The sequence below is a fragment of the Macaca nemestrina genome, chromosome 9 (genome assembly GCF_043159975.1).
Source record: "Macaca nemestrina isolate mMacNem1 chromosome 9, mMacNem.hap1, whole genome shotgun sequence".
NCBI classification, from domain to species: domain Eukaryota; kingdom Metazoa; phylum Chordata; class Mammalia; order Primates; family Cercopithecidae; genus Macaca; species Macaca nemestrina.
The window spans coordinates 126,008,674-126,035,951 of record NC_092133.1 but is presented as its reverse complement, the minus strand read 5'-3'; the positions used below and the strand labels follow the sequence as shown (position 1 = coordinate 126,035,951).

Sequence of the window (27,278 nt, the reverse complement as noted above, 5' to 3'; positions counted from 1 at the left end):
GGGCTGTCACTTCAGAGTGGAGTTTGTCTGCTGAGGGACCCCTGACTCCGGCTGCCTCCCAGGGGAAGCTCTGTCTTCCGGCACAGGTAATGGCCTGCAGCTTCATCTCCACCCAGCCCCATCTGAGCAGGCCGGGAGCTCCCAGCTGTTTCACTTCTCTCCTTCCTGACTCCTCACCATCACCATCGCCCTCTCTCCTCCCCACCCCGCCACTCCTCTCCCACACGTGTCCCTTTCTCCCCTTCCTCTGCGTCTGCTTTTCTCAGAAGTTAGCTTACGAAGCAAAGTTGCGACTCTGAATTCCTGTTTTCCAGCCACCCTCATGTGACAGGATGTCTCCTTAGTGGAGGCTTTCCCTAAATTCAGGAGCCCTTTAAAAGGGAGGGCTTCCTCTCTAGTTCTTTTCAGCTGGGCAGCTCTGGGAACTTGGATTAGGTGGAGAGGCAGTCGGGGGGCCCGCTGTTTGCGTCTTTGTCCCGCCCTCCTCTCCATCAGGAGAAGGAAAGGATAACCCCTGGGCCATGAGGCTACCGCTGCTCCTGGTTTTTGCCTCTGTGATTCCGGGTGCTGTTCTGCTGCTGGGTAAGTCCGCTCTGAGGCAGGGGCTTTCTGACTTGCGGGGCCGGAACCACACCCTCGTTTTGTGGGTTACTGTGAACGGGTTCCTTCCAACACCTTTGTGAGGAGGAAACGGGGTTCCCCTGCACCACGCAGTCCACAGCTAAGCCTGCTGCCTTCACCTGGCCAGGCATGGAAGGCCTGGAGCTGGAGGAGGGAGGAGGATGCGTCTCAGGTCTCGGTTGCTGCCCAGTCTGGAGTCCTACAGACCTTCAGTCTCCTCCTGACTTCTCTCATCGCTCATTGTTCCTTCCCTGTTTTCTTCGTGCAGAAATTTCCTGCTCTGTGGTTTACTCTTTCTGGTTTTCAGTTCACACTATTTCTCTCTCACTGCCAACAAACACCTTCTGAGTGTCTCTGGCTGGAAGGGGGGCAGCCCTGATATCTCCCCGCGTCTTAGGTCCAAGGATATCAACTCAGATCATCCCCCCAAAAGGGATTCTAAGCAATTTCCATGCTCATTTTTTTTTTCTGCCAGAATCATTCGTACACTTGATTGTTAGAAAGTTCATCCTTATCTGTATTCTAGACTGTTCAAACTGCCGCATAAGCACATCGATTCCTGTTTTTCTTATTTTTCTGGAGATTAGAGATTACTCATTAGGAACAGCTCCAGAGTTTTTCAAATTCTCAAATACATTTGCCAGTCTCTAGACTCAATTGCTTAAACTTCAGGATGGGAGGGCCTTGGGGGATTTTCATTCCTGGTTCTATTTGGAGATGATATAGAAGAGATTTCAAATTTGATTTTTTGGTTTCCAATCCCCCTTTATTTCTGTGATATCAACAAACACTTGCAGAGAATGGTTTGTGCCTATAATCTACTCTATGCACTGATGTGAAGGTGGGTAGGAAGTTTCCTAGGAAGAGAGTATTTTAGTACCACAAAGTTTAAATCATAATAAGTATTGAGTAGCAGTGATTATAAAAACACAAGTGAAGGCGGTATGGTTTACACCCTGTCTCTCTCACTCACTAGCTTGGCGACCTTGGGCAGGCTACTTTATTTCTTTGTGCGTTAGTTTCCATGTCTATAAAATGGAAAGAATACTTTTACCTGCTCCCATCAGTTCTTGTGACGATTCAATGAGTAACAATATGTTAAATGTTTAGAACAGAGTGTGACCCATAGTAAACGCCTTGTAAGTGTTAGCTATTAAAATCAGTGGCAGAAAAGAAGTACAAAAAAAGACCAAATAGAAACGATAGATGAAATTAATTTTATTTTTATTTTTGAGATAGACTCTCATTTTGTTGCCCAGGCTGGAGTGCAGTGGCATGATCTTGGCTCACTGCAACCTCCACCTCCCGGGTTCAAGCGATTCTCATGCCTCAGCCTCTCAAGTAGCTGGGATTACAGGCGCAGACCACCATACCCAGCTGATTTTTGTATTTTTAGTAGAGATGACATTTCGCCATGTTGGCCAGACTGGCCTCAAACTCCTGACCTCAAATGATCTGCCCTCCTCGGCCTCCCAAAGGGCTGGGATTATAGGCGTGAGCCACAGCGCCCGGCCCTGATTTTATTAATGTATTTTATTCCACCCAGTAACTCAGAAATATTACCACTCAACATTTAATTGATTTGGGATATTTTCCCATTCATTTCTTAAAACTAACTCTTCACAATCTGGTGAGTATTGTATACTTATAGCACGTCTCAATTCACAGTAGTGTCATTTTATGTGTACAGTGGTCACACGAGGTGGCTGGCTATCATATTGGGCAGCACAGACACAGTGCCTAATTTTCTTTAAACTGACTCGATAATGCTTCTGAGCGATAGCGTTTCTGGGTTTGCTCAGGAGTGTTTCCCTCTTCCTGACAGCAGGATGCCCTCTTCTGACTAATGTCTTCCTTTTCATAGGCACAGATATTGGGGAGAGAGGGGGGATGCTGAAGATCTGTTTACTTGGAGAATAAACAAACAAAAGATTCAAGGGAGCCCGTTACTTGAAAGCCTGTAATTTGTGTTGTTTTGTTTTTTGAGACGGGTTTCACTCTGTCTCCCAGGCTGGAGTGCGGTGGTGCGATCACGGCTCACTGCAGCCTTGACATCTGGGCTCATGCAATCCTCCCGCCTTGGCCCGCTCCCAACTCCGCAGTAGCTGGGACTCTAGTAGAGACAGGGTCTCACTAACTTGCTCAGTCCGATCTCAAACTTCTGGGCTCTGGCGATCCTCCCACTTTGGCCTCCCATAGTGCAGGATGATAGATGTGAGCCACTACACCCAGCCTGTAACTTTTATTTTATCTTTTCTTGGCCCCAGAAGCATGTGATTGGAGGAATTTGTGTAAAGGCAGAGCACCTGCTTACTTAGCAGCAGGTTAAAGCTATGTGAAGTCTCAAGACCTCTCCCCTGACTTCTGCCCACCAGGAAAACCCATGGGAAGGTCTCCCTACTTACAATCAGTTTATTTCTTTTCAATCCACAATCCTTCCTTCCACCTTCAGGAGAGCATCCCACAGCATTAGCACCATAAGTCTCTGTGGGCTGCTGCCAACGGATGGGCTGGTTCTATCTGGAGGGGTACAGGAGGCTAGAGGTTATCAGGGCTAGACGCTCACCTTTCCTACTGTTGTTCTTGCCATGCTATCTTTTTATCACTCAGCAGCAAGGTTTTGAGCTCAGTTGGGTTATAATCACGGTAGATGTACCATGAGAGCTGGTGGGACACAGAGGTGAGAACACAGCAAAGGAGTTTAACTTGGAAATGGGAGGGTTTGGCTCACGGGTAGTGGTGTATTGGCAAACTTAACTACTGTAACTACTGGTTCCAAGAAGGAAAAGAAAGGAAGCACTGATTTGATTTATGCTGTTTACTGATGTCCATGCTGTAAATATTCCCACCATGGTTGATTGCAAACTACTGACTTGATGCCAGTGGGGACAGAGTTGGGAAGAGATGCCAACAATAGGCTCTTTTGTTTGTTTGTTTGTTTGTTTGTTTTGAGATGGAGTCTCTCTCTGTCACCCAGCCTGGAGTGCAATGGTGTGATCTTGGCTCACTGCAACCTCTGCCTCCTGGGTTCAAGCAACTCGGCTGCCTCAGCCTTCCGAATAGCTGGGATTACAGGCACCCACCACCACGCCTGGCTATTTTTTTGTATTTTTAGTAGAGACAGGGTTTCACCAAGTTGGCCAGGCTGGTCTTGCACTCCTGACCTCATGATCTGCCCACCTTGGCTTTCCAAAGTGCTGAGATTACAGGCATGAGCCACCGTGCCCGGCCAACAGTAGGCTCTTACTAGCTGCTGCCATCAGTCCCTGGGCAACATGGAGGCTTTCTAAGCTCTGGGAAGGCACTCAAACAGTGGGTCAGGCAGTATCACGAAAAGACTAGAACATCTTCAAAAAATGAAAATGAGAGACTTGGTGGACAGAGAAGCCTTAGAATCATGGAGCATTAAAGCAAGAAGGAAGTTGGAGGTAATGCATTTTGACATCATTTTATCGATGAAGCACCAGGCTCAGGGAGGTAAAATGTCCAGAAGGTGACTGTTTAGCAGGGAGACACAGATCCAGGACTTTGCTCAACAGCTTGTACTTTTCCACCTCCCCTTAGATTTCTTGCTGCGCTGTTAGATCAGGTAAGGGCAAATTAGGTTATTCCTGTTGCCATTTGTGGAGCTCGCATTTGACTGGAAGGGATCCAACTGGTTCTGACATTGACATCACACTAATGGTATAATCCTGATACTCCTCTATTTCATTTCCCTCAATGAAATGCTAAGAAAGATAATTATTATGTAATTATCACAGTAGTGGTTTTTCGCAATCACTCTTGAAAACTTTGATTCCAATGTATTTTTTCACAAAACTGAATTAAGTGGGAGAAAAATACAAGCGCCTTTCTCCTTTTTAAATGTGGTCTCCATCTTTCTCAGTGTTTGTATCTAGAAGGCTGAGCTAACTTTTATGCTTTGGAATATATACATATACACACACACATACACACACACACACACATATATATACACACACACACACATACACACACACACACACACATATATATATGCTTTTTTTTTTTTTTTTTTTTTTTTAGACAGGCTCTTACTCTGTCACCCAGGCTGGCGTACAGTGGCATGATCATGGCTCACTGCAGCCTTGACCTGCTGGACTCAAGTGATTCTCCCACCTCAGTCTCCTAAGTAGCTGGCACCACAGGTGCATGCCACCGTGCCTGGCTAATTTTTGCGTTTTTTTGTAGAGATGGGGTTTTGCCATGTTGTCCAGGCTGGTCTCAAACTCCTAGGCTCAAGTGATTTGCTCACCTTGTCCTCCCAAAGTGCTGGGATTACAGGCATGAGCCACCGTGCTCAACCTTAGGTTTTGACAGTTATGCAACTTTTGGTTTAATCTACAAATATTGCACGTGAATAATTGTGGTAGAAACTTAGACTTCAGGGGCCCATAGCTTCCATAAAGCGGATGGGAAGATGTCACTGTGTACTCTTCCCTAGGTAAGAAAGCTGAAGCTCTGAAGATTCAGTGGCTTGCAGAAGTCAGGTAGTCAGTAAGGAACAGAGCTAACTCTTCATTATGATCTTCAGACTCTGAGGCTAAGAAGGAGATATTTACTACCTGGAGTGTGTTGATCACGAAGGATATAATGTGGTTCAAATAACACTATGTTAAAAGAAGGATTTTGATCCCTTTATCTGTATCAATTTTTCTAGACTTTTCACTTCAAGAGGGGGAAAGGAGGGAATTAATATTTATCAAGTGTGTATTATATACAAATGATATGCTGGATGCTTTACATAAATGATCTCATTTAGAAGTTCACGGTAGCTTTACCAGACAGCATTATTATCCCCATTTTACAGACGAGGAAGTAGAGGCTAGAACGGCTAATAGCACTAAGGCAACACAGCTAAAAAATGGTGGAACCAGGATTTGATTGCAAGTCTATCAGCCCCAAAGAACATAACCCTCCTAGCCACGCCCCTAGCCCCCTGAGGCTGGAAACCCCGTGGTTCCGTGTTCTCTGTCGTTCCGTCCCTCTTTTTTTTTTTGAGACAGAGTCTCACTCTGTCACCCAGGCTGGAGTGCAGTGGCGCCATCTTGGCTCACTGCAACCTCCGCTTCCCGGGTTCAAGTGATTCTTCTGCCTCAGTCTCCCGAGTAGCTGGGATTACAGGCGTGCGCCATCATGCCTGGCTGATTTTTGTATTTTTAGTACATGCTGGCCAGGCTGATCTCAAACTCCTGACCTCAGTTGATCCCTCCTGCCTTGCCCTCCCAAAATGCTGGGATTACAGGCGTGAACCCCTACGCCGGGCCGGTCCCTCTTTCTAGACTGCTGCAACAGTTCTCTGCTCTTTCATTTCATCCTATTCTGAAACATTTCACACTGTACGATTGAGTTTGCCAAGTTAACAATAATAATAATGAACATGTATTAAGCAATTCCTGTGTCAGGGACTCTTCTAAGCCCTTTATTTAGATGATCTAATTTCATTCTCACGACGATGAGGAGGTCCTGCTATTTCCCCCTTTATTTTACAGATGGGGAAGTGGAAGCACAGAGTAATGTTGAACTTGGCCAAGGTCACACAGCCAGCGAGCAGTGGAGTCTGTTACCTGGGAGCCAAACCCTAGAGCTCTGATTATGTCATGATCAGATTAGCTTGATACATACCTACGGTGAACTAATTAATCAGTGGTGCTATGCATGGAAGAAGAAAGAGCAGTGTAGTGTCAGCTTCTTACCTAGTAAAGGGTTTTATTTATTTATCTTAAGGGGGATCTGGGGAGGCTGGCATTCAGACTGAAGAAATAGGAGTGAGAGGAGAAACTAGCTGTGGAGAGGTAGGAGATTCAGGATCCAGGACACAGGTAGAGCGGTGGGCAGGAGGAAGGAAGCCTCTTCTACTGACGTGGGAGTGAATGGCCCCAGGAAGGTGTAGATATTCATATCTTTAAGGTAGTAGGAGGGAAGTTGGAAGAGTTTCTTGGCCTCTGTTTTGTCCTTGTGTTCAGACCCATACTGGGTTCATATTCTGTACTTTTCCAAAAGACCAATTGCAATGACCTAAATCAGTAGTTTCCCTGAATATTTTGGGTCTGAATGATCAAAGTGACAAATGAAGTAACTCTCCATTTTTTTTCTTTTGTTCAACATTTCTTTTCTTTTCTTTTTTTTTTTCTTTGAGACGTGTCTCACTCTGTCGCCCAGGCTGGAATGCAGTGGCACGATCTTGGCTCACTGCAACCTCCGCCTTGTGGGTTCAAGAGATTCTCCTGCCTTAGCCTCCCATAGCTGGAATTACAGGCATGCGCCACCACATCGGCTAATTTTTGTATTTTTAGTAGAGACGGGGTTCCGCCACATTCTCCAGGCTGATCTCGAACTCCTGACCTCAGGTGATCCACCTGCCTTGGCCTCCTGTTCAACATTTCTAAGCCTAAGACTCTGACTAACACCCTCCCATCAGCCCCCAGCACCTGGCATAGCTTCTTGAATGTACTAGGTGCAGGGTAAATATTTGTTTTTCACTTAATTTGGGTTCTTTGGGGAAAACATAGGTACATTTATTTAACTGAGGCTGGTGAGCATATTTCTTAGTTTGGGCTCCCCAAGAAGCTGTCCTCAGACAGTTGCACTTTGGTTTGAGGGCAAGTTAGTTTATTTGGGAAGTGAGCCCAGGAAACACTGGCAGGGGAATGGGGAAGTGAGACAGAAAGGGAAGGTGTGTGGACACCCAGTGACTGCTGTGGGTGATGGAGCGTAGGAGCTCTGGGTGAATGGGTGCCTCGGACTCATCCCGTCCAAGGTATAAGAGATTTAGAACCTTCAGTAGTTCTCCTTGGCATCTGATGAAGGCCTCCTCCTACAGGGCATTCATTTTCTGACCCATCTAATTTGTGCCATGTTTGAGCCTAGAGGGTTCTGATAACCAGAAAAAGCCCCCAGGCCAAAAGACATGGTGCTGGCATTTGGGAGTGGGGCCTGCGTGCACCTAATCAGTGAAGGCCAAGGAGAAATAGTATAAATCTGGTGGCATCTGCTACAGCTACTTGCTGCTTTTCCTCTTATCTGGCTTCTCTGTCTTCCAGAAGTTACTTTCTTTTGCGTTTTAATGTTAGCATTTTATTTACTGATAGGAAAATCTAAAAATGTATAAGAAAATGTAGCATATCATACTTATCTCCCTGAACAATCACCTTTAATAAGCTAATTTTCTTTGCTAGCAGGCTTGGAAATTTAAGGACTTGCTCTATGTTGTGGAATAATTTTTAAAATGCTTAAAAGAAATCCAGGCCAGGCGCGGTGGCTCACGCCTGTAATCCCAGCACTTTGGGAGGCCGAGGCAGGTGGATCACTTGAGATTAGGAGTTTGAGACCAGCCTGGCTAACATGGTGAAACCCCACCTCTACTAGAAATACAAAAATTAGCCGGGTGTGGGGGCACATGCCTGTAGTCCCAGCTACTCAGGAGGTTGAGGCATAAGAATTGCTTGAACCTGGGAGGCGGAGGTTGCAGTGGGCCGAGGTCACGCCACTGCACTCCAGCCTGGGCAACAGAGCAAGACTCTGTCTCAAAAAAAAAAAAAAAAAAAAAAAAGAAATCCACACCTATGTTACTGGATGTTTAGTCTTTAATCATTTTTAACCTGAGACATTGGGTTGAAACTTATCGCTTCTTCACTAAATGTATTTTGACCCTTGATATTTTTGCCCTTGAGTTAACCACAGCAGAGAGTGTACTCAGTGTGGCAGGAAACTTATCTCTTTTGTTTGTCATTAGCATAGCATGTAGCATGTGGTCGATGTTTGTCAAATATTTGTTGAAAAATAAATATGAGATTAGTAAGATCAAGTTAGGATGGTGGGAGAATCACTGCAATTCTGGAAATAAATTTCTGATATGTAAGTATTAAAAAAAGAAACTCACATATTAGATCCTACAAATGAGATTGCAGAGAAATGAAAACAGCAACCATTGTGCCCATCCATTCATCTTTGCCTTATTTCTATTACAAAAACAGAATCAGCATGGACAAAAATAGGATGTATATAAATGTTAGTGTGGTTAATATTGGTAAAAATGCCACAAGCTGCCTTTTGGCCAACGTCTTGAATACGCCTTCAGAGGAAGAAGTATGACATTTTAAGTCAGACGTGTTGCAGAGATGATGATAAAAGCAAAATGACATGCTGGTTATTTGGGGAGAAGAATAATGCACGATGAATGTATCACCATAGAGCAATAATTTTACATTTCCTTGTATTGTCTGGCAAAGGCAATATCAAACTTACACTGCTTCCTAATGGCAAAAGATAAATAAAGGAAACAAGAATAGATAAGTGTGTATTGAAATAGAACCTTTTCATTTCCAAGTACTCTTTTCGTAAGTATACACATTTCTAAATTGCTCTTCAGTAAAAATAAGCTTTCAGGGGAAAAACGAATATTCAATACACCTGTAATCATTAATCTATCATTAGATAAATAATTTATCTGGATTACTAGTCAAGATGCTTCCGCTTTAATAAATATTCTTTCATTCATTCAACTAATTATTTGTTGAGAGATTATTTATGCTCCCCAAAGAGAGACTGCGGCACTAAATCAGAAAGCTGAAGTCACCCTTGTTGTGAAATTTATATTCCAGTAGGGGACTGGGCGATTGGGTGCCTCGGACTCATCCCACCCAAGGTGCAAGAGATTTGGAGCCTTCAGCAGTTCTCCTTGGCCTCTGATGAAGGCCTCCTCCTACAGGGCATTCGTTTTCTGACCCATCTAATTTGTGCCACGGACAGAACATTAGTAAACAAATTGAAGAATTTATTTTAAGATGGTTATGGATATTGTATGGTAAATAAAAGAATAGAATGAGTTAGGATGATCAGCCTTCTAAGATGTTGACACTTGGCCAGGCGCAGTGGCTTACGCCAGTAATCCCAACACTTTGGAAGGCCAAGGTGGGCGGATCACTTGAGGTCAGGAGTTCGAGACTAGCCTGGCCAACATGGTGAAACCCCACCTCTACTAAAAATACAGAAATTAGCTGGATGTGGTGACATGCACCTGTAATCCCAGCTACTCGGAGGGCTGAGGCAGGAGAATCGTTTGAAATCAGGAGGCTGAGGTTGCAGTGAGCCAAGATGGCGCCACTGTACTCCAGCGTGGGTGACAGAGCAAGGGTCTGTCTCAAAGAAAGAAAAGAAAAGTTGACACTTAAGCTATGGTCTTAGTGAGCATCCCAAGAAGAGGGAACTCAAAACATGAAGTCACCAGTGTGGAAGTGAGCCTGGAGGGTTTGAGGAGCTGAAAGGTGGTGTAGTTGGTGGTGAGGGCAGATGGGTCACTGTGCCCTTTCTAATAAACAATGATATAGGGGCTGGATGTATTTTTCCTGGGTACAGTGGTTCCCTTTTACAGGGTTTAAGTTGTTGAGGACTTGTAGTTAGAAACCTAATCTCCTTCCCACCCAGAAAACCTCTCTATAAAGGTAGATGAGAAAGAAAAGAATTTTATTATTGAGTGAGCATTCAACCAGAATGTGGTGTGCATCACAGGCAATCTGCAAAAGAGATGGGAAGCCAGGTGCATGCCTGTAATCCCAGCAATTTGGGAGGCCGAGGTGGGTGGATCACGAGGTCAGGAGATCGAGACCATCCTGGCTAACATGGTGAAACCCCATCTCTACTAAGAATACAAAAAAATTACCCGGGCGTGGTGGTGGGCGCCTGTAGTCCCAGCTACTCAGGAGGCTGAGGCAGGAGAATGGCGTGAACCCGGGAGGCAGAGCTTGCAGTGAGCTGAGATCGCGTCACTGCACTCCAGCCTGGGCGACAGTGCGAGACTCCATCTCAAAAAAAAAAAAAAGAGAGAGAGAGATGGGAAAAACAGAAAGAAATCTCACTCTCTTAGGTAGCTCAGTGAAGGCCACCTATTATATTAGGTAGGTTTTGCAATTTGGCATTAGGTGACAAGTCAGACCCGCTCCTCCCAAAAAACTGGGTGATCAGGTATTATCTTTTTTGATGATTCCATTTTTAAGAGAGGAAGACTAGAGCCAGACCATGGTGGCTTGGCCTGGGGTGATGGAAATGGAGTTGGAGCAAAGAGAATGAATTAAGGTATGTGTATTAGTCAGAGGTGTGTGTGTGTGTGTGTGTGTGTGTGTGTGTGTACACACAGAAAGGGAAGAAAAGAAGGTGGAGAGAGGGGGAGAGAGAGAATTATTTAAGGAATTGGTTCACACAATTGCGGAAGCTGGCAAGTCCAAAACCTGCAGGGGTGGAGGAGTATGCGGGAAACTCAGGAGAAAGTTGATATTGCAGTTTGAGACTGAAGCAGTCTAGAGCTGGGCGAGGTGGCCTGTAATCTCAGCACTTTGGGAGGTTGAGTCAGGAGGATCACTTGTGCCCAGGAGTTCAAGACCAACCTAGATAACAAAGTGACACCACTGTCTCCAGTAAAAATAAAAAATATTAACTAGGTGTGGTGGCACAGGTCTGTAGTCCCAGCTACTCGGGAGGCTGAAGTGGGAGGATCGCTTGAGCCCAGGAATTTAAGGCTGCAGTGAGCTGTGATTGCACTACTGCACTCTAGCTTGGGTGACAGAGCAAGATCCTGTCTCAAAAACAAATGAACAAACAAAAACAGAAATAAAGCAGTCTAGAGGCATAATTTGTTCTTTGCCAAGGTTCTTTGGGGAATTTCCCCTTCTTCTTTTTCCTCAGTTTGTTTTCTCTTAAGACCCTCACCTGATTTGATGAGGTCCACCCACACTGAGGAGGGTGAGCTGCTTTACTTAAAGTTGGCTGATTGAAATGATCATCTCGGCTCTAAATAATACCTTTATAGCAACATCCAGTCTGCTGCTTGATCAAATATCTGGGTGCCAAGACCCAGCCATGTTGACACAAATACAATTAACCACCGCAGTGTATTTTTGGGTAGAGCTAGTAGATTTCACTATTGTCTTAGAATGCAAAAACAAGCTAAAAATCCAGGCAGACTCCTAGGTTTTTAGCTTACAGATCTCAGGGGATGGTGGTGCCAAGAATGAGAAAGAGAAGTTTGGATGTTACTCATTAAATGCTGTCTGTCTTAGAGTGAAATTAAGATGGACTGCAGATAAAAATTAAACATACAAAAGTCAAATAAGTGTAAAAACATCTGAAGAGGGAACACTATTCATGCATAAAGATTTTTGAATGTCTTCTCTTCAAAGACTGGTTACCAACTGGTTAATTGACTGAATTTGACCAGTTAACAAGACTGTTGTTTGAAAATGCAATGAAAATGGCCAAAGTATAAGGTGGAAGATATATTTACTATTATTAACAATGAGGTATTACTAAGCAAAGCTATCTGAAAAGTGGAAGATAAGTCCAGGTTAAAAAAAAAACAAAACAGTAGGTGGAATAACACAAACAAATTACATTAAATTTAGAGGCTAGTATAGTGGAGTTTGCAGATATCTATGGCAAAAGTTTCAGAGTTTGTTACATTTTGAGATTTGACAAGATAATTTACCTTTGCATAAAGTAAATGATCATAGTCACTGTTTTTTAAAGAACCATTTTCATTTTCCTATTTCCTGTGTTTCATGGTGAGCAAAGCCCTATATTATCAACATTCTCATTTTATTGCCAAGGTAAAAAATTACTCATTTTGCTCCACTAGGTCACGAGCAGTTACAAAATGAGATCAGGTGTGGAAGGAAGCTCAGCTAGATGGAAGGAGACTGGGACAGGTATTGCATGTTCAGTGGGCAGATGTCAACTGCAGAGAAGCCAGCAGAGGCAGGTGTCTGGATCCAGGCTTTATTGAGTTCCGATTCCAAGAAATCAAAACAGCATGAATGAGTAACCCAGCAGAGGAGCCCAGGCAGAGGTTTGAAGTTGCAGAGAACTAGGAACCCAGGTAGCATAGAGGCAGTGAGAGTAGGTCTTACTCACTCTAAGTAAGACAGCATTTAATGTGTAACATCCAGACTTCTCTCATTCTTGGCACCACCATCCCCCAAGATCCATAAGCTAAAAGCTTGTTTTTGCATTCTAAAACAATAGTGAAGTCTATCGACTGTACCCAAAAATACACTGCAGTAGTTAATTTTATGTGTCAACACGGCTGGGTCTTGGCACCCAGATATTTGATCAAGCACCAGACTGGGTGTTGCTATAAAGGTTTCTTTTTTTTTTTTTTAAAGATGATCATTTCAAGGTAGGATAGAGGTAGGAGGTCTGGAACTAGTGTGGACAAGAGCATATAGAGAAGCGTGTCAGGAGAAAATCTTTTGAGGCAAGAATTTATTATAAGCGTTAAGTTTATGGGTCTAGCACTGATCTCAGAGTGTAAGGGGTGCTAACTTCCCTGCGGCGTTCGGAACAGGAAACAGAATACGCCTTGCAAAAATGCTCTGGAAACACTGAAGGACTCTGCTAGTGGTGTGGTTCTAACTTCTTTTAGTTTTGCTGGAGTTATTTAATTAAAAATAATGAGCTCATTTAGTCAGAACCTCAAACATCTGCACTACTACCAGCTCATTTTGAAAGAACAAGGTGAGTACATGGAATTTAGGAAAATGTCACAAGATGTGTTTAATTTCTGGATGTTTATGTCACAAAAGTAAAGCACTCAGTTACTTTCATTTCTATATTCCTTAACAATAAAGAAAAAAGAGAAACCTTTACATGAATTCAATTTTGATTTAATTAAAGGAAAAAAAAATGCTTACCAGATCCTTTTTTCCTCTTTTGCAAGAGGAAGTTCCGTTCTGCCAGTTAGCAGCTATGTGCTGTTAAGTATAAGCCATCGTTACATATTTACTTAAATCACCAGTTCCAAATTATGAATATACAAAATGTTATTTTTAAAGTTATTCTCGTAAAAATATTATCTCCAATGATATAAAATTTACGTTTATTTGTCCTTTATTGCAAACTTCACTATTAAATTATTAACAAAGAATACCAAAATGTGTTGAGATGTGTAATACTTCAAAATCCTATTCTAGTCCGGACGAGGTAGATCCCACTTGTAATCCTAGCACTTTGAGAGGCTGAAGTCGGAGGACTGCTTGAAGCCAGGAGTTGGAGACCAGCCTGGGCAACACAGTGAGACTCCATCTCTACAAAAATTAAAAAATCAGTTGATTATGGTGGTGTGAGCCTGTAGTCCCAGCTACTTGGGAGGTTGAGGCAGGAGGATCACTTGAGCCCAGAAGTTGGAAGCTACAGTGAGCCATGATTGCACCACTGAACTCCAGCCTGAGCAACAGAGCGAGACCTTGTCCTTTAAAAACAACAAGCAAACACACATCTTTTCTAGGACAGACATGCATTTAATTTTACAGTTTATTGTATTCATTTTACCTAAATTTTCTTTTCCCCATTGATATTATTCCTTTCTGTTATCTCCCTTGTGTGTTCCATTCCTGGACAATCCTTGGGCATGTAAGGTGGGCCTTTTCAGGAGACTCTTCATAGTGAACTAGGACATTTTGAGGACATCCAGCTGAGTGCTGGCACCTTGGCAGGTCCTCAGTCCAGGTTCTGCCTCCAGCTTCAGGGATCCTTAAAGAGAGCTGGCCCCAGGTATAATCATCAGTACCTCTTTTCCTGCAATCTTAAGACTTTAGGGAAATGGAAGAGTTGGAAACTTTCGACCTAAAATATTGTCCTTGTTACACGAATCCACTTACCCATGCTTGCTTTCTTCTTCTTTTCCTGCTTCTTTCTTTTTAAACAGACACCAGGCAATTTTTAATCTATAATGAAGATCACAAGCGCTGTGTGGAAGCAGTAAGTCCCAGTGCCGTCCAAACCGCGGCTTGCAACCAGGATGCTGAATCACAGAAATTCCGATGGGTGTCCGAATCTCAGATTATGAGTGTTGCATTTAAATTATGCCTGGGAGTGCCATCAAAAACTGACTGGGTTGCTATCACTCTCTATGCCTGTGACTCAAAAAGTGAATTTCAGAAATGGGAGTGCAAAAATGACACACTTTTGGGGATTAAAGGAGAAGACTTGTTTTTTAACTATGGCAATAGACAGGAAAAGAATGTTATGCTCTACAAGGGATCGGGTTTATGGAGCAGGTGGAAGATCTATGGAACCACAGACAATCTATGCTCTAGAGGTTATGAAGGTAAGATGCTTAGAATGTTTACCTTCGTGTCAAAATTTTCTCATCTTTTTAGTTGGAACCTAATTCAAGAAAATAATCATGTTCTTGTTTGGTGTGTACTAGAAATATCAATTGATCAGCATCTTTGTGTTTTCAACTATTCTGTAGAACTCTTTTGAAGACATGATGGTGAATAAATGTGGTAAAAAGTCCCGAATGATACTTCAGCTATTTTTAATTAATGGGAAAGCATTCTTTTAACTTTCTCTGAGGTTTTATTCTTTTAACTATGGGCTACATTTTTCAGAAAATCTTTTTCCTTGTAGTCTTTGACCCAAAGCCTCCTGGTTAACATTATAAAGTTGTAGTGATAAATGAATTTTTGCCAAATATTTCTTTTCCTTTGATTTCAGTTATCCCTGGAAAAATGATCCATAGAACATTCTTTCCTAATTCAGATTGCCTAAGATGAAATCTTGGCAGATCCCTTGACAACATGGGGTTCTAAATGTTTCTGATTTGTTTTGTCAGGTTATGGGTATTTAGAGACTGTAAAAATTAGACGATTATAAAATGTGAAGGATTAGCTTGTAAATTAATATGCAGTCTATTTAGTTAGCCATCAGAGAAGGTGATACCACCAATGTGGTGGGAGGAATCCTCTTATATGTAGTTGGTTTCTTGACCTCTTGAAGGTTAAATAAAATCAGAGTATTTAGTTCTTTCTTATATTGACCAAATTTCATTATCTGGTGGCTGCACAGAAAATAAAACAAAAATACAAAACAACTTGCAGCCTTGTTACAAAGGCTGGTCTCTTTAGTCAGATGATGTTATAATCACATTTTAGGTTTGGATACTTGGTTATTTTGAAATGTTATCTAGAACAACCTCAAGGTCAGAGAAAGAGCCTACTTTTGGGGGCAAGAGATAACCTGTTTCCAAAATTGCTATGTTACTGGGCTACTAAGATTGGTTGAACCTAGCTTATCTCAGCTAAGACTGAGCAGAGCAATTTAGTTCTTTGTAATAATTTGTGAGCTTTCTATTTTCTATTTACATGCAGAACAGGGGAGAGTAGGAATTGAAGTAGGGTGAGAGAAGGGCTCAGAAAGAAGTTATTTTGAAGCATTTTTCAAACATAGCTTTAGAAGTGATATGAGAGGCAAGCTAAGTGAACACAAAAGAACCTTTCAGGAAAAACTCAATAGAAAATTACAAGGAAGGAGAAGGGTGAATTAAACTTGACCGAGTCAAATTCCACAGATGGGTCAATTGTGCTAATTGAGGAGTTGAACTTGAGGAAGATTGGTGCTAAGAAATTGGATTTTTATTTTATTTTAAAATATAATATACTTCCCTCACCCCCTACCGTTTCTGTTTCCCCACTGGTTTTGAGACAAATATGCATAGGGTTTGGGCTGATAGTTCTCAAACTTTAATATGCTTAAGAATCAATTGGAGAGTTAGTTAAAACTACAGATCCTAAGCTCCCCGTTCTACTAGATTCTTAATATGTATATTGGGAAAAAGCCCAGGAATCTATTCAATGATTTCTATGAAGACCTGGGTGATTCTGCAGCATAGGGTCCATTGACTACATTTTGCAAACTCTCCAAAGATCTCCCAGCACTTAAGATGATCCCGTCTCTCAGTTCTAGCTCCTCAGTGTGACCATGAGATTGGGAACACACATTGAAGACAGTGTTGAGAGGATGTATTGTAGGGTCTCTTTATCTCTGATGAGAACATGGGGGAGGGGGTGGAATGGTGGAACTTTTTGAAAATAGGAATTATTTTAGAAGAATGGAACCAGAATTGTATACTTAGATGGATTTGATGGTTGTTTGGAAGTTCAGACTGTAAGAAGAGTAAATTGACGGCAGTTACATGATGTGTCAGTGAGGTAGTTGGGATTCTTTTGGCCTCATCAGTGTTGGTTGTATAGAATGGCTCAGTAATTATTAAATACAGTTAGTTAATAAAGCTGGCAGGCGTGGTGGCTCGTCCCTGTAATCCCAGCACCTTGGGAGGCTAAGGAGAGAGGATTGCTTGATTTCAGGAGTTATTTTTTATCTAGAGATTCCAAAGCTTAATGATTCTAATCAAGATAGAGAACTGTTTCAGAGGAAATTCAGAAGTTAAAGCTGGTGTCAATAGAGGAAGACGGAAAAGATAGTAGAAAATGAAGTGGTACTATGAATTATTATTACCACTTTAACTAGTACCACTTCATTTTCCACTGTTATTGGTACCACTTTGAATTGTACCATTGGAACATTTTCAAAAGGTATAACTTAACAAATTAGTCTCATTTGAAAATGTTCCAAAACACAGTGGAAATGAAGTGGCACTAAGAGTTATTTGCTAAGTACAGACTGCTCTATGTACCCAGCAAAAGACTAGAGTAGAAGGAGGAGGAAAAAAAAATAAGAACAACAACAACAAACATCCCTGTGTGGGTGCACCAAGTGTGATCAGAAGAGTAAGACCAATTCCTTCAGTAGGCTTCTGATTGGAAAGTCAATGTTCAGAAATATCACTCACATTCCAAGTTCAAGTCAATGTGTTTTTCCAGCCATGTATACACTACTGGGCAACGCCAATGGAGCAACCTGTGCATTCCCATTCAAGTTTGAAAACAAGTGGTATGCAGATTGCACGAGTGCTGGGCGGTCAGACGGATGGCTCTGGTGTGGAACCACTACTGACTATGACACAGACAAGCTATTTGGATATTGTCCATTGAAATGTAAGTACTGTTTATCACCAAGAAAAGTTGGGTACATTTAGTCTAAGAATGTAGTGAAAGACCTTGAATTTATCTAGAGCATTTTCCCCCAAAGTTATTTCACGTTTGCAACCTCATTGTACCTACTACAGCCTTTTACAGATGTCATTATTTCCATTTTTCAATGGAGAAAATGATCTATATTGGCTGAGGACTAGAACACAGATGTTGGACTTTCTACTGTAGTCTTTGTATGTGTATTTTGATTTTGCCAGCAAGACTAGACTCACCCCTACTATCTCAGCATTCCCTGAGATCATGCTATGAGGACTAGACTGCACCCCCATGGTCCCAACATTCCCTCTATCAAGTGACCTCTTTATTTATTTATTTATTGAGACGGAGTCTCGCTCTGTCGCCCAGGCTGGAGTGCAGTGGTGCGATCTCAGCTCACTGCAAGCTCTGCCTCCCGGGTTCACGTCATTCTCCTGCCTCAGCCTCCCGAGTAGCTGGGACTACAGGGGCCCACCGCCATGCCCGGCTAATTTTTTGTATTTTTAGTAGAGACAGGGTTTCACCGTGTTAGCCAGGATGGTCTCGATCTCCTGACCTCGTGATCTGCCTGCCTCGGCCTCCCAAAGTGCTGGGATTACAGGCGTGAGCCACCGCGCCTGGCCATGACCTCTGTATTTTTGCCAACTATCAGTTACTCAGTGAAAATTATCCTGTACACAATATAATATATACTTAACACTGGAGGTAGGTAGGCATGCTATTATTCCCTCATCTCTGAAATGCCTTACCTTTATGAAACCGTAGATCAAAAACAGAATTCAAAGGAAGCCACAAGCATGTGGTTTGATGGAGAAAGACATGAAGGTCCTGAATTTTGTGTCAATGTCGTCAAAAGCGTTCTTCACAGTGAAAATGGTAGTCATGATACTCTTCTTACGTTTAAATTAAGAAGAGTGCCATTTAGTTTCACACAGCTAGAAATCAATGGAAATGGGTAATTTATATGCTTCAAGGTTTCTTAAAATGAAAATTCAAGTTTAATTGCAAGGATGCAAAATAAGTAGTATTGCATTATCTTGGTGGGAAAGCACCAGAGCAGATGAATTCTTGGTGTTCTTCCACGCTGAAAAATCTGTAAGCAAATAGTGAAGCCAATTTTAGGTGGGGTGGAGAAGGGCATCATGTTGCGAGGCAGAGCTGGGGCTGAGAAAAGAGGAAAAGGAAGCATTCCTCTGTGCTTCACGTTCGCCATCACCAGACACCCTCTTCCTGACACTGGCTCCACCCTTCCCAAACTTCTTACCCCCAACCTCTCACCTGCTACTTTAGACCAGATCAGAGCAGCTCTTGTTTCCTGGTATCATCCAGAACTCTTTCTCCTGCTGCCCTGCAAAGGGACTGGGCAGAGCAAAGAGCATTCGATATGGTCTGGAATGATTATGACACTGCCTGAGTCACAATAGAATCACAACTCACCTTTCCAGACCACAACCCCACACGTAATCACACTATTTCAAGCATTATTGCAAAACAGAACGACTTACAAAAATATCTGAGTTTGCCAAATGAAAGCCAGAATTCTAAGAATTGTCCTTATTTGTCTCTCTGGATTTATAATCCCTAATTATCCCATTAAAAGTAAATTTAATTTCTGATACCTGTATACTATTGTAATTTTCTTCAGAGTGCAGTCTCTCCATTCCGAATGAATACTCACAAAAGCCCACAGGCTTTCTGTTCATAGCAACACTGCTCTCTCGGTCTTAACTGAGGTAGTTCTATTTGTCTCTCTAATGTCAATCTTTAGAAAGACATTTGATGTCCATTGAAGGTTTATAGATGTCGAATATTTGTATTTGAAATATTTTTGTCCGAAACACATTGAGCAATTTTTTCCTAAGATAAAGCAATACTTGGTTTTCAAGTGATTGAAAGTGCCTTTCTCCTTTACTTAATAAGAATGATATTTTCTTAATCTGTTTCATGTAGTTTCTTAAGGGTTTCTATTTCACAGGTCCAACTATAGCATCCTCCACATAAGTGAAATTGACAAAAGAGTTAGATGAACGTGTGATTTCATGAATGAAATGTGGAGGACAAATGCTAAGTTACTAATCACAAAGAAAACTCACAACCTTGGAAATCCTTGGATGTACGTTGGAGACATATCTTGAGTTTGTTCAGTGGAATAATTTTTAGTCTTATTACTTGTATTTATGCCTTCACTGTCAAATTACATATTTTTTCCTGTTAAATGTAAAATAATCATAGAAAATAAATTGTTTGATTTCAATATGCATTAAAATTTTAGAGCACATTTTGTACATTTAATATCTTTCTTAAAGGGCTTTATAGTCTTACAATCTGTTTCATTTTGTGTTCTTTTCAAAAGAGTTTTTTATTTTATTTATTTATTTATTTTTGAGACAGGGTCTCACTCTGTCACCCAGACTGGAGTGCATTGGCATGATCTTGGCTCACCACAACCTCTGCCTCCCAGGCTCAAGTGATTCTCTTGCCTCAGCCTCCTGAGTAGCTGGGATTATAAGCACCCACCATCATGCCCGGCTAGTTTTTGTATTTTTAGTAGAGATGGGGTTTCACCATGTTGCCCAGGCTGGTCTCGAACTCCTGACATCAAATGATCTACCCACCTCGGCCTACCAAAGTGTTGGGATTACAGGCGTGAGCCACCGCGCCTGGCCAAGCATTTTATTTTAGATCAGCTTTAAAACTGGCAGGTTTTATACAGGAGGATGAGGAACTAGTTATTAACCTAGTAACACTTAATAGATGCTCTCCATTGTCTGTTGCATCATTTATTGTAATGCTTTCCTTCCATGGAGACATTATTTTCAAGTATCATGAGAACAGGAAAAGGAAAAGTCTTGGTTCTCTCAATTCTCTGTAGCAACTTTAGCTTCCAACATCAGTTGTGTTGGTTCACTGTGGGAATTTGAACTCCTTGGGGAGATGGTATGCAATCAGCAAACCTATACATTCATTGAGAAATATGTTTAAATCCCTTGGTTTAAAATATACTTTCTTTAAGTGAAAAGCCAATTGCGTTTCCTTCTTATGTAATTTATGTCACTTGCCTCCATTCCTAGGTTAAACAACAACAACAACAACAACAATAAAACCCTTTTTTATATCTCACATTTTCTATATATATATATTTATATATATTTTCTATATCTCTATATATATTTTCTCTGTGTATGTGTGTGTGTGTATGTGTGTGTGTATATATATATATTTGTAGACGGAGTCTTGCTCTGTCACTCAGGCTGGAGTACAGTGGTATGATCTCGGCTCACTGCAACCTCTGCCTCCCGGGTTCAAGCGATTCTCCTGCCTCAGCCTCCTGAGTAGCTGGAATTACAGGTGTGTACCGCCACACCTGGCTAATTTTTTTTGTACCACACCTGGCTAATTTTTTTTTTTTTTTTTTTTTTTTGTATTTTTAGTAGAGACGGAGTTTCACCATGTTGGTCAGGCTGATCTGGAACTCCTGACCTCGAGATCCACCCACCTCAGACTCCGAAAGTGCTGGGATTGCAATTATGAGCCAGGGCGCGCGGCATTTTCTACCATATTATAAACAAAACCTTCCTCCACGTGTCTAAAACGAGTTGTTTAAAACATCTCTATCTTCAAATATACCCCAAATTAATCTCATTTGAATGGTCTCACTGACATAGACATGAAACTAACAAGAGCTCAGATCATTATAAATTTAGTATTACTGATTCAAATTTATTTTTATGTAAACATATGATGATTTTGTAGTTAAAGCATCTTAAAAATTTCTATGCTATTGCCTGAATCAAATTTTGATATGTTTTCTTCCTCTTCGATATGTCATGGGACCACAAGTTTCATATCATGGTGTGTGGTTTGCATATTACAAAAAGGTCTATGATCACTTCCTCATCAGATATAAAGGGCAATTAGATACAGTTAAGACTTACAAGAGTGTAGGCTATGTGCTTATGGAAAATTGCCTAATTTCTTAGCAAATTGAGTATTTCTCAGAACATTTTCAGAGAAGTTATATAATACTTCCTTTTCTCCTTACAAATAAATGAAAAGATTATTACTTCACATGGCTTGTAAGCAGAATTTTATATTATTAAAAAGAAAAAAGAAATATGCACTATACGAAGCATGCAAAAACCTTTCATTTGTTTACTGGCTTCACAAACATCATATATGTGAAAGACTATCAGTAATATTTATCTATACATTATTGGCTGCTTATAGAGTACAATCAGGTTTATGGAATTTATTAGGAATCATAACACAGCAAAGGAAGAAATCAGCTTGTGATTTTTTTACTCTGTGGAATGAAAAAGTTACAAGCAACGTTTGCTATTGCTAAGAGCTCCACCTGTATTAAATATATTCTAGCAATGAGAAAACGAGACTCCGAAAGTTAATAATTTATCTGAAGTCAAGTCTCCAGTGAGCTATAGGACCTCAGGTGCAGGTCCAGGCCAGTCTGTCTGCAGGAGTCTGTTACCTTCCCTGCTGACAACCTTATGCTTCCAGAAAGACCAAACTAGAATGTGCAGGCAAAGGCAAAATATCTACCTGCCGAGAAGATGTACGTTTATTTTCTTTGCTTTCCCTGCCTTACTTTGCTAGATCAAGGAATTTGGGCTGGTGTCTGTTCTTTTAAAACAAGTTTTATTCACTTTGGGAGGCCGAGGTGGGTGGATCACAAGGTCAGGAGATCGAGACCATCCTGGCTAACACGGTGAAACCTGTCTCTACTAAAAATACAAAAATTAGCCACGCGTGGCGGCGGGCGCCTGTATTCCTAGCTGCTGGGGAGGCTGAGGCAGGAGAATGGCATGAACCCGGGAGGCAGAGCTTGCAGTGAGCCGAGATCACGCCACTGCACTCCAGCCTAGTCGACAGAGCGAGACTCCGTCTCAAACAAACAAACAGACAAACAAAAAAAAGGTTTTATTTTTATTTTTATATATTTAGGGGGTATATGTGCAGATGTCTTGCATGCATATATTGCATCATGGCAAAGTCTGGTTTTTTAGTGTACCCATCACCTGAACTGTGAATATTGTACCCAACAGATAATTTTTCAATCCTCACCCTCCCACCTTTTGTAGTATCCAAGGTCTATTGTCTTTCCATTTGTCTCACTTCCCAACTCAACTGATCCTGAAAGGGAGATGGTGCCTGCCTTTCTTTCTTTAGGAAGGGGGAAGAGACTGGATGTAGTTGATCCTTTGAAACCTCATCCCCCACCTCCTACTTCATTTCAGGAGTAAAGAAAATCTCAAAGCCACCTTAAAAACAAGTAAAACAGTCCGAGCATGGTAGCTCACATTTGTAATCCCAGCACATTAGGAAGCCGAGGCAGGAGAATGGCTTGAGAACTGGAGTTTTAGACTAGCCTGGGCAACATTGCGAGACCTCATTTCTGCAAAAATTTAAAAAATTAGCCAGGTATGGTGGTGCATGCCTGGAGTCCCAGCTACTCGGTAAACTGAGGTGGGAGGATTGTTTAACCCCAGGAGTTGGAGGGTACAGTGAGCCAAAATCACAGCACTGCCCTCCAGCCTGGATAACAGAGCAAGACTCTGTCTCAAAAAATAGAAAAAGAAAAAGAAGTAGAAGCAGGGGGAAAAAAAGGAAAGAAAGAAAGTGCTTCAGGCAAAAATACTCCTAGGCTGGTTTAAATAATGCTATTCACTGAAAGTGTTTTCCATGCATAATGCATCAAATTCCATCTGATTTCTTTCACAGTTGAGGGCAGTGAAAGCTTATGGAATAAAGACCCGCTGACCAGCATTTCCTACCAGATAAATTCCAAATCCGCTTTAATGTGGCACCAGGCAAGGAAAAGCTGCCAACAGCAAAACGCTGAGCTCCTGAGCATCACAGAGATACATGAACAAACATACCTGACAGGTAATGACATGAAAAGAAAAGTCACAAGTAAAATCAAGAGTGCTTTATTTTTGTATAATTTAACTTACAAGTCAACAGCACAAGTGTTTATAGATGTTATATGACAGAAGCAGTTCTTAAGCAGTTTATGCAGATGTTATGCAAATCTGTACTCTGTAAAGGACACCAGGAATGGCAAATAGCTCTCATCTCCTCATTCAACTGTTGGTTGTAAGAGTCTCTAGAGCCTCTTACAAAAGAGGCTAGAGTCTCTTAGCAAAAAATTGCTAAGAGGGATTCTGAGGGCTAATCTAGAATCAGAGTAAAATATGCCACAGTCGATTAATGATGTCGTTCTTGGATGCAAGGCAGTGGAACAATCTTGGTCAAGTATCCATCATCCAGGTCTAACCTGAAGCCTCTTGGTCAAGTATCCATCATCCAGGTCTAACCTGAGCCTCTTGGTCAAGTATCCATCATCCAGGTCTAACCTGAGCCTCTTGGTCAAGTATCCATCATCCAGGTCTAACCTGAGCCTCTTGGTCAAGTATCCATCATCCAGGTCTAACCTGAAGCCTCTTGGTCGAGTATCCATCATCCAGGTCTAACCTGAAGCCACAAGTCTTTCATTAGCCTCATAGAGGTCAAAATGATCAATTAAAACAGCGCTACCACTGGCAGGGACAAGTCAAAGGCTGCTTTGAAATCCTGAAACCCTGAGTTCTTTTTGCCTCCCGTCCCTTGAACTCCCAGGCTCTACCAGTTTTCGGTTTTTATTGATACTCTTTCCACAGTGTGTTTGGTTGGGTTGTTGTTGTGTTGTGTTTTGTTTTGTTTTGAGATGGAGTTTCCCTCTTGTAGCCCAGGCTGGAGTGCAATGGCGCGATCTCGGCTCACTGTAACCTCCACCTCCTGGGTTCAGGTGATTCTCCTGCCTCAGCCTCCCAAGTAGCTGGGATTACAGGCGCCTGCCACCACACCCAGCTAATTTTTGTATTTTTAGTAAAGACCGGGTTTCTCCATGTTGGCCAGGCTGGTCATGAACTCCTGGCCTCAGATGATCCACCTACTTTGGCCTACCAAAGTGCTGGGATTACAGGCGTGAGCCACTGCACCCAGCCAATGTGTTTGTTTTTAAAACATCTGTTCTTATTAGATTGTGAAGACTAAAAGAGCTAAAGTTTGCTTGAGAAGAGAGTATCTGTCTTAGGTTCTAAAATATACACTTGGGGAAACAGAGAGATTAGGACCAGAAATTAGTGTGGGAGCAAAAGCATCCCTGATTTCTTGCCCCCAAAATCTCCTCCCTCCGGTTTCTTGGGACACGGCTAGATTAATATTAATCTGTCTCTGCTCCTATGACTGCCGTGTTCAAAAAATCCCTGTGTCTTCTCATTTTCCATCAAATAATTAACAAAATACATTTTGCCTGACATTCAAGGTTGCCATCTGCCAAACATCTGTACAGTTCCCGGTCTTGCATTTTGCAGTCCCGACAAAAGAGAAGTCTTGGGTTCCTTGATTTTCCTCATCCATTCTCACCCTCACATCTTTTCCCATGTCATTTCTTTTGGCTGGAATTCTCACCATTGTATACAGTTGAAATGCAATTCTGTTTCCATCTGCATTTCTCTTATTTGCTTATTACCACTTTTATTAATATAATAGTTACACATATGTCCTGCTTCCTCGACAACACTATAAATACATTAATTTGTTATTATTTATTTACTCATTCATTCGCTCATTCCCAAGATACCTGGTACCCATGTGCCAGGCTTTGTGCTAGGTCCTGGGGACATCAAAGCTGACCCTATCTTGTCCACATGCAGCTTCAAGTCCAATGGGAAAAAACAGATGTAAACAAGAAAACAAACAAATGAATAGGTACCAATTACAACAAGTCCTGCATGGAAAGCAAACTGAAGGCCATGTGGAGATTGTGTCAGAGGGGGAAATAGCTGAAAATGGGGAATGTCTTGTGAATATCTATGTCCCCTCTTCCCACAAGGAGATTCACACAGAGCCTTCCAAGGAAGAGTCTTGCTGAACGTTTGCTGACTGACACGTGCAGCAAAATAAAAATACTTAGAAAATCAATCTCCTGTTTGGAAAACTAGAGAGTTCATGGCAAGAAGACAGTAAATGCAGTGGTTCTTCTGTGGGAAGTGGCTTATTCATCACCTTAGAATTCTGTTAAAGTGATGATGCCTGGGCCAAGACCCGGAAGATTCTAGATCAGTAGGTGTGACTCAGGGCACAAGAATCTGCCTTTCATCAAACTCCCAGGTGATTCTGAGGCAGCTGGTTGAAAGACCATTATCTGGTAAAACACTGTGTGGGTTCCTGCTGCATCCAGGTGCCAACACCAGGCAGCGGAGCAGAGGGGCTAAGAACAAAGATCCTGGAGCCAGACTGCCTAGGTCCTAGCTCTGTGAAACTGGGGGAGCTCGTGGGGATTTCCTGAGGCACCTGTGCCTTGGTGACCTTGTCTGTTAAAGGAGTTAATGTGTGTGAACCCATGTAAGGGCAAGAGCATACTCCCTACCTGGCCTCGTTTCTTAGCACCTACCTTTGTCCAGCTATTTTCAGATGACACCCGTCACCAACCAGAACACCTCTCTCCTATAAGTTATTGTTAAGGAGACTGAGGATAGAAAGCAGTATGACGTCACTGTGCATTCATAGTCTTAGAGATAGGGTTCTTCCTCTGTCTACTCAATTATCCTGTTTTGCATTGGCCTTTAGGACCGTTCTAATAGTGGAACACAAAGGATTGGAGTGATTCATATTTACAACCATGCACAAAAATAAGGAGGAAGAGGAGAAAGTACAGAAGAGACAAAAGTAAATTTATGTAGATGATGAAGGAAAAGAAAAGATGATTCGAGGCAGTCCTGGGGTTATTTGGGCAGACCTGCAGGCACGAGAGAAAATGTATCAGAGGTGGTCTGGGCACAGTGGCTCACGCTTCTATTCATAGCACTTTGGGAGGCCGAGGTGGGTAGATCACCTGAGGTAGGAGTTTGAGACCCGCCTGGCCAATATGGTGATATGTTGTCTCTACTGAAAATACAAAAAATTAGCCAGGCGTGGTGTCAGGCTCCTGCAATCCCAGCTACTTGGGAGGCTGAGGCAGGAGAATGGCTTGAACCTGGGAGGTGGAGGCTGCAGTGAGTCAAGATCGCACCATTGCACTCCAGCCTGGGCAACAAGAGTGAAACTCGTCTCAAAAAAATAAATAAATAAAAATAAAAAAAGAAAAAAGAAAAAAAAAGAAAATAAAAAATATATATATATCAGAGATGCAGAGGTGAAATGGTTTCAGTTGGTGTGCTTCTGGTTTTGTGTTTGAATTTGTTTATGGGGTGTGTTATCTCTTGGAAGCCCGGGGACAGAGCACAGGTTACTTTGTGCTCTCTCCACCAGCTACACAGAAGGAACGAAGGATCTGAGCCGACAGCGGCTTTGCCCAGGCACAGACTCATTTCCTGGTCTCCGGACTCTGCTATCGGACTCTGGCTGCAGGAAATGCTTCCCTAATCAGCAAGGGCTATTCTTGTGTCCATCAGGACAGCAAACAAGCCCCAGGAGATTCAGAGGCTGGGTTCACCTCAGATATTGACTTGAATCTTATCCAAGCCTCCGGAATTTCAGTCAGCAAATTTTCACTGGCATCTGGATAAGAATGGCATCTCTAATGAGATTTGTAGTACTTCCTGCCTTTCTTTAAGTAAAAAATATCAGGCATTAGAACAAGAAAAAATCTGACAGGGAATTTAAAAAATAGGGGAAAGATGTTCTCTCCCCACTGTTTATTTGAAAGAAAGGGATGACACTCAGCATTGATTGAGATATATTGGGGAAGAATCGAAAATAGTGGTGTGAGTGTGT

The 27,278-nt window shown here is 42.1% G+C and overlaps 1 protein-coding gene across 1 annotated transcript in view; it reads left to right on the top strand.

Moving 5' to 3' along the window:
• The first annotated feature begins 298 nt into the window (after positions 1-298).
• The window catches only part of LOC105488231 (mannose receptor C-type 1), a 98,152-nt gene continuing 71,172 nt past the window's right edge, over positions 299-27,278 (top strand). Inside the window, exons 1-4 of the mRNA XM_011752104.3 lie at positions 299-582; positions 14,339-14,740; positions 17,298-17,471; positions 23,241-23,405. Coding sequence (XP_011750406.2) covers positions 522-582; positions 14,339-14,740; positions 17,298-17,471; positions 23,241-23,405 — 802 coding nt within the window. The 5' untranslated portion in view covers positions 299-521. The remainder of the gene's footprint in view (positions 583-14,338; positions 14,741-17,297; positions 17,472-23,240; positions 23,406-27,278) is intronic.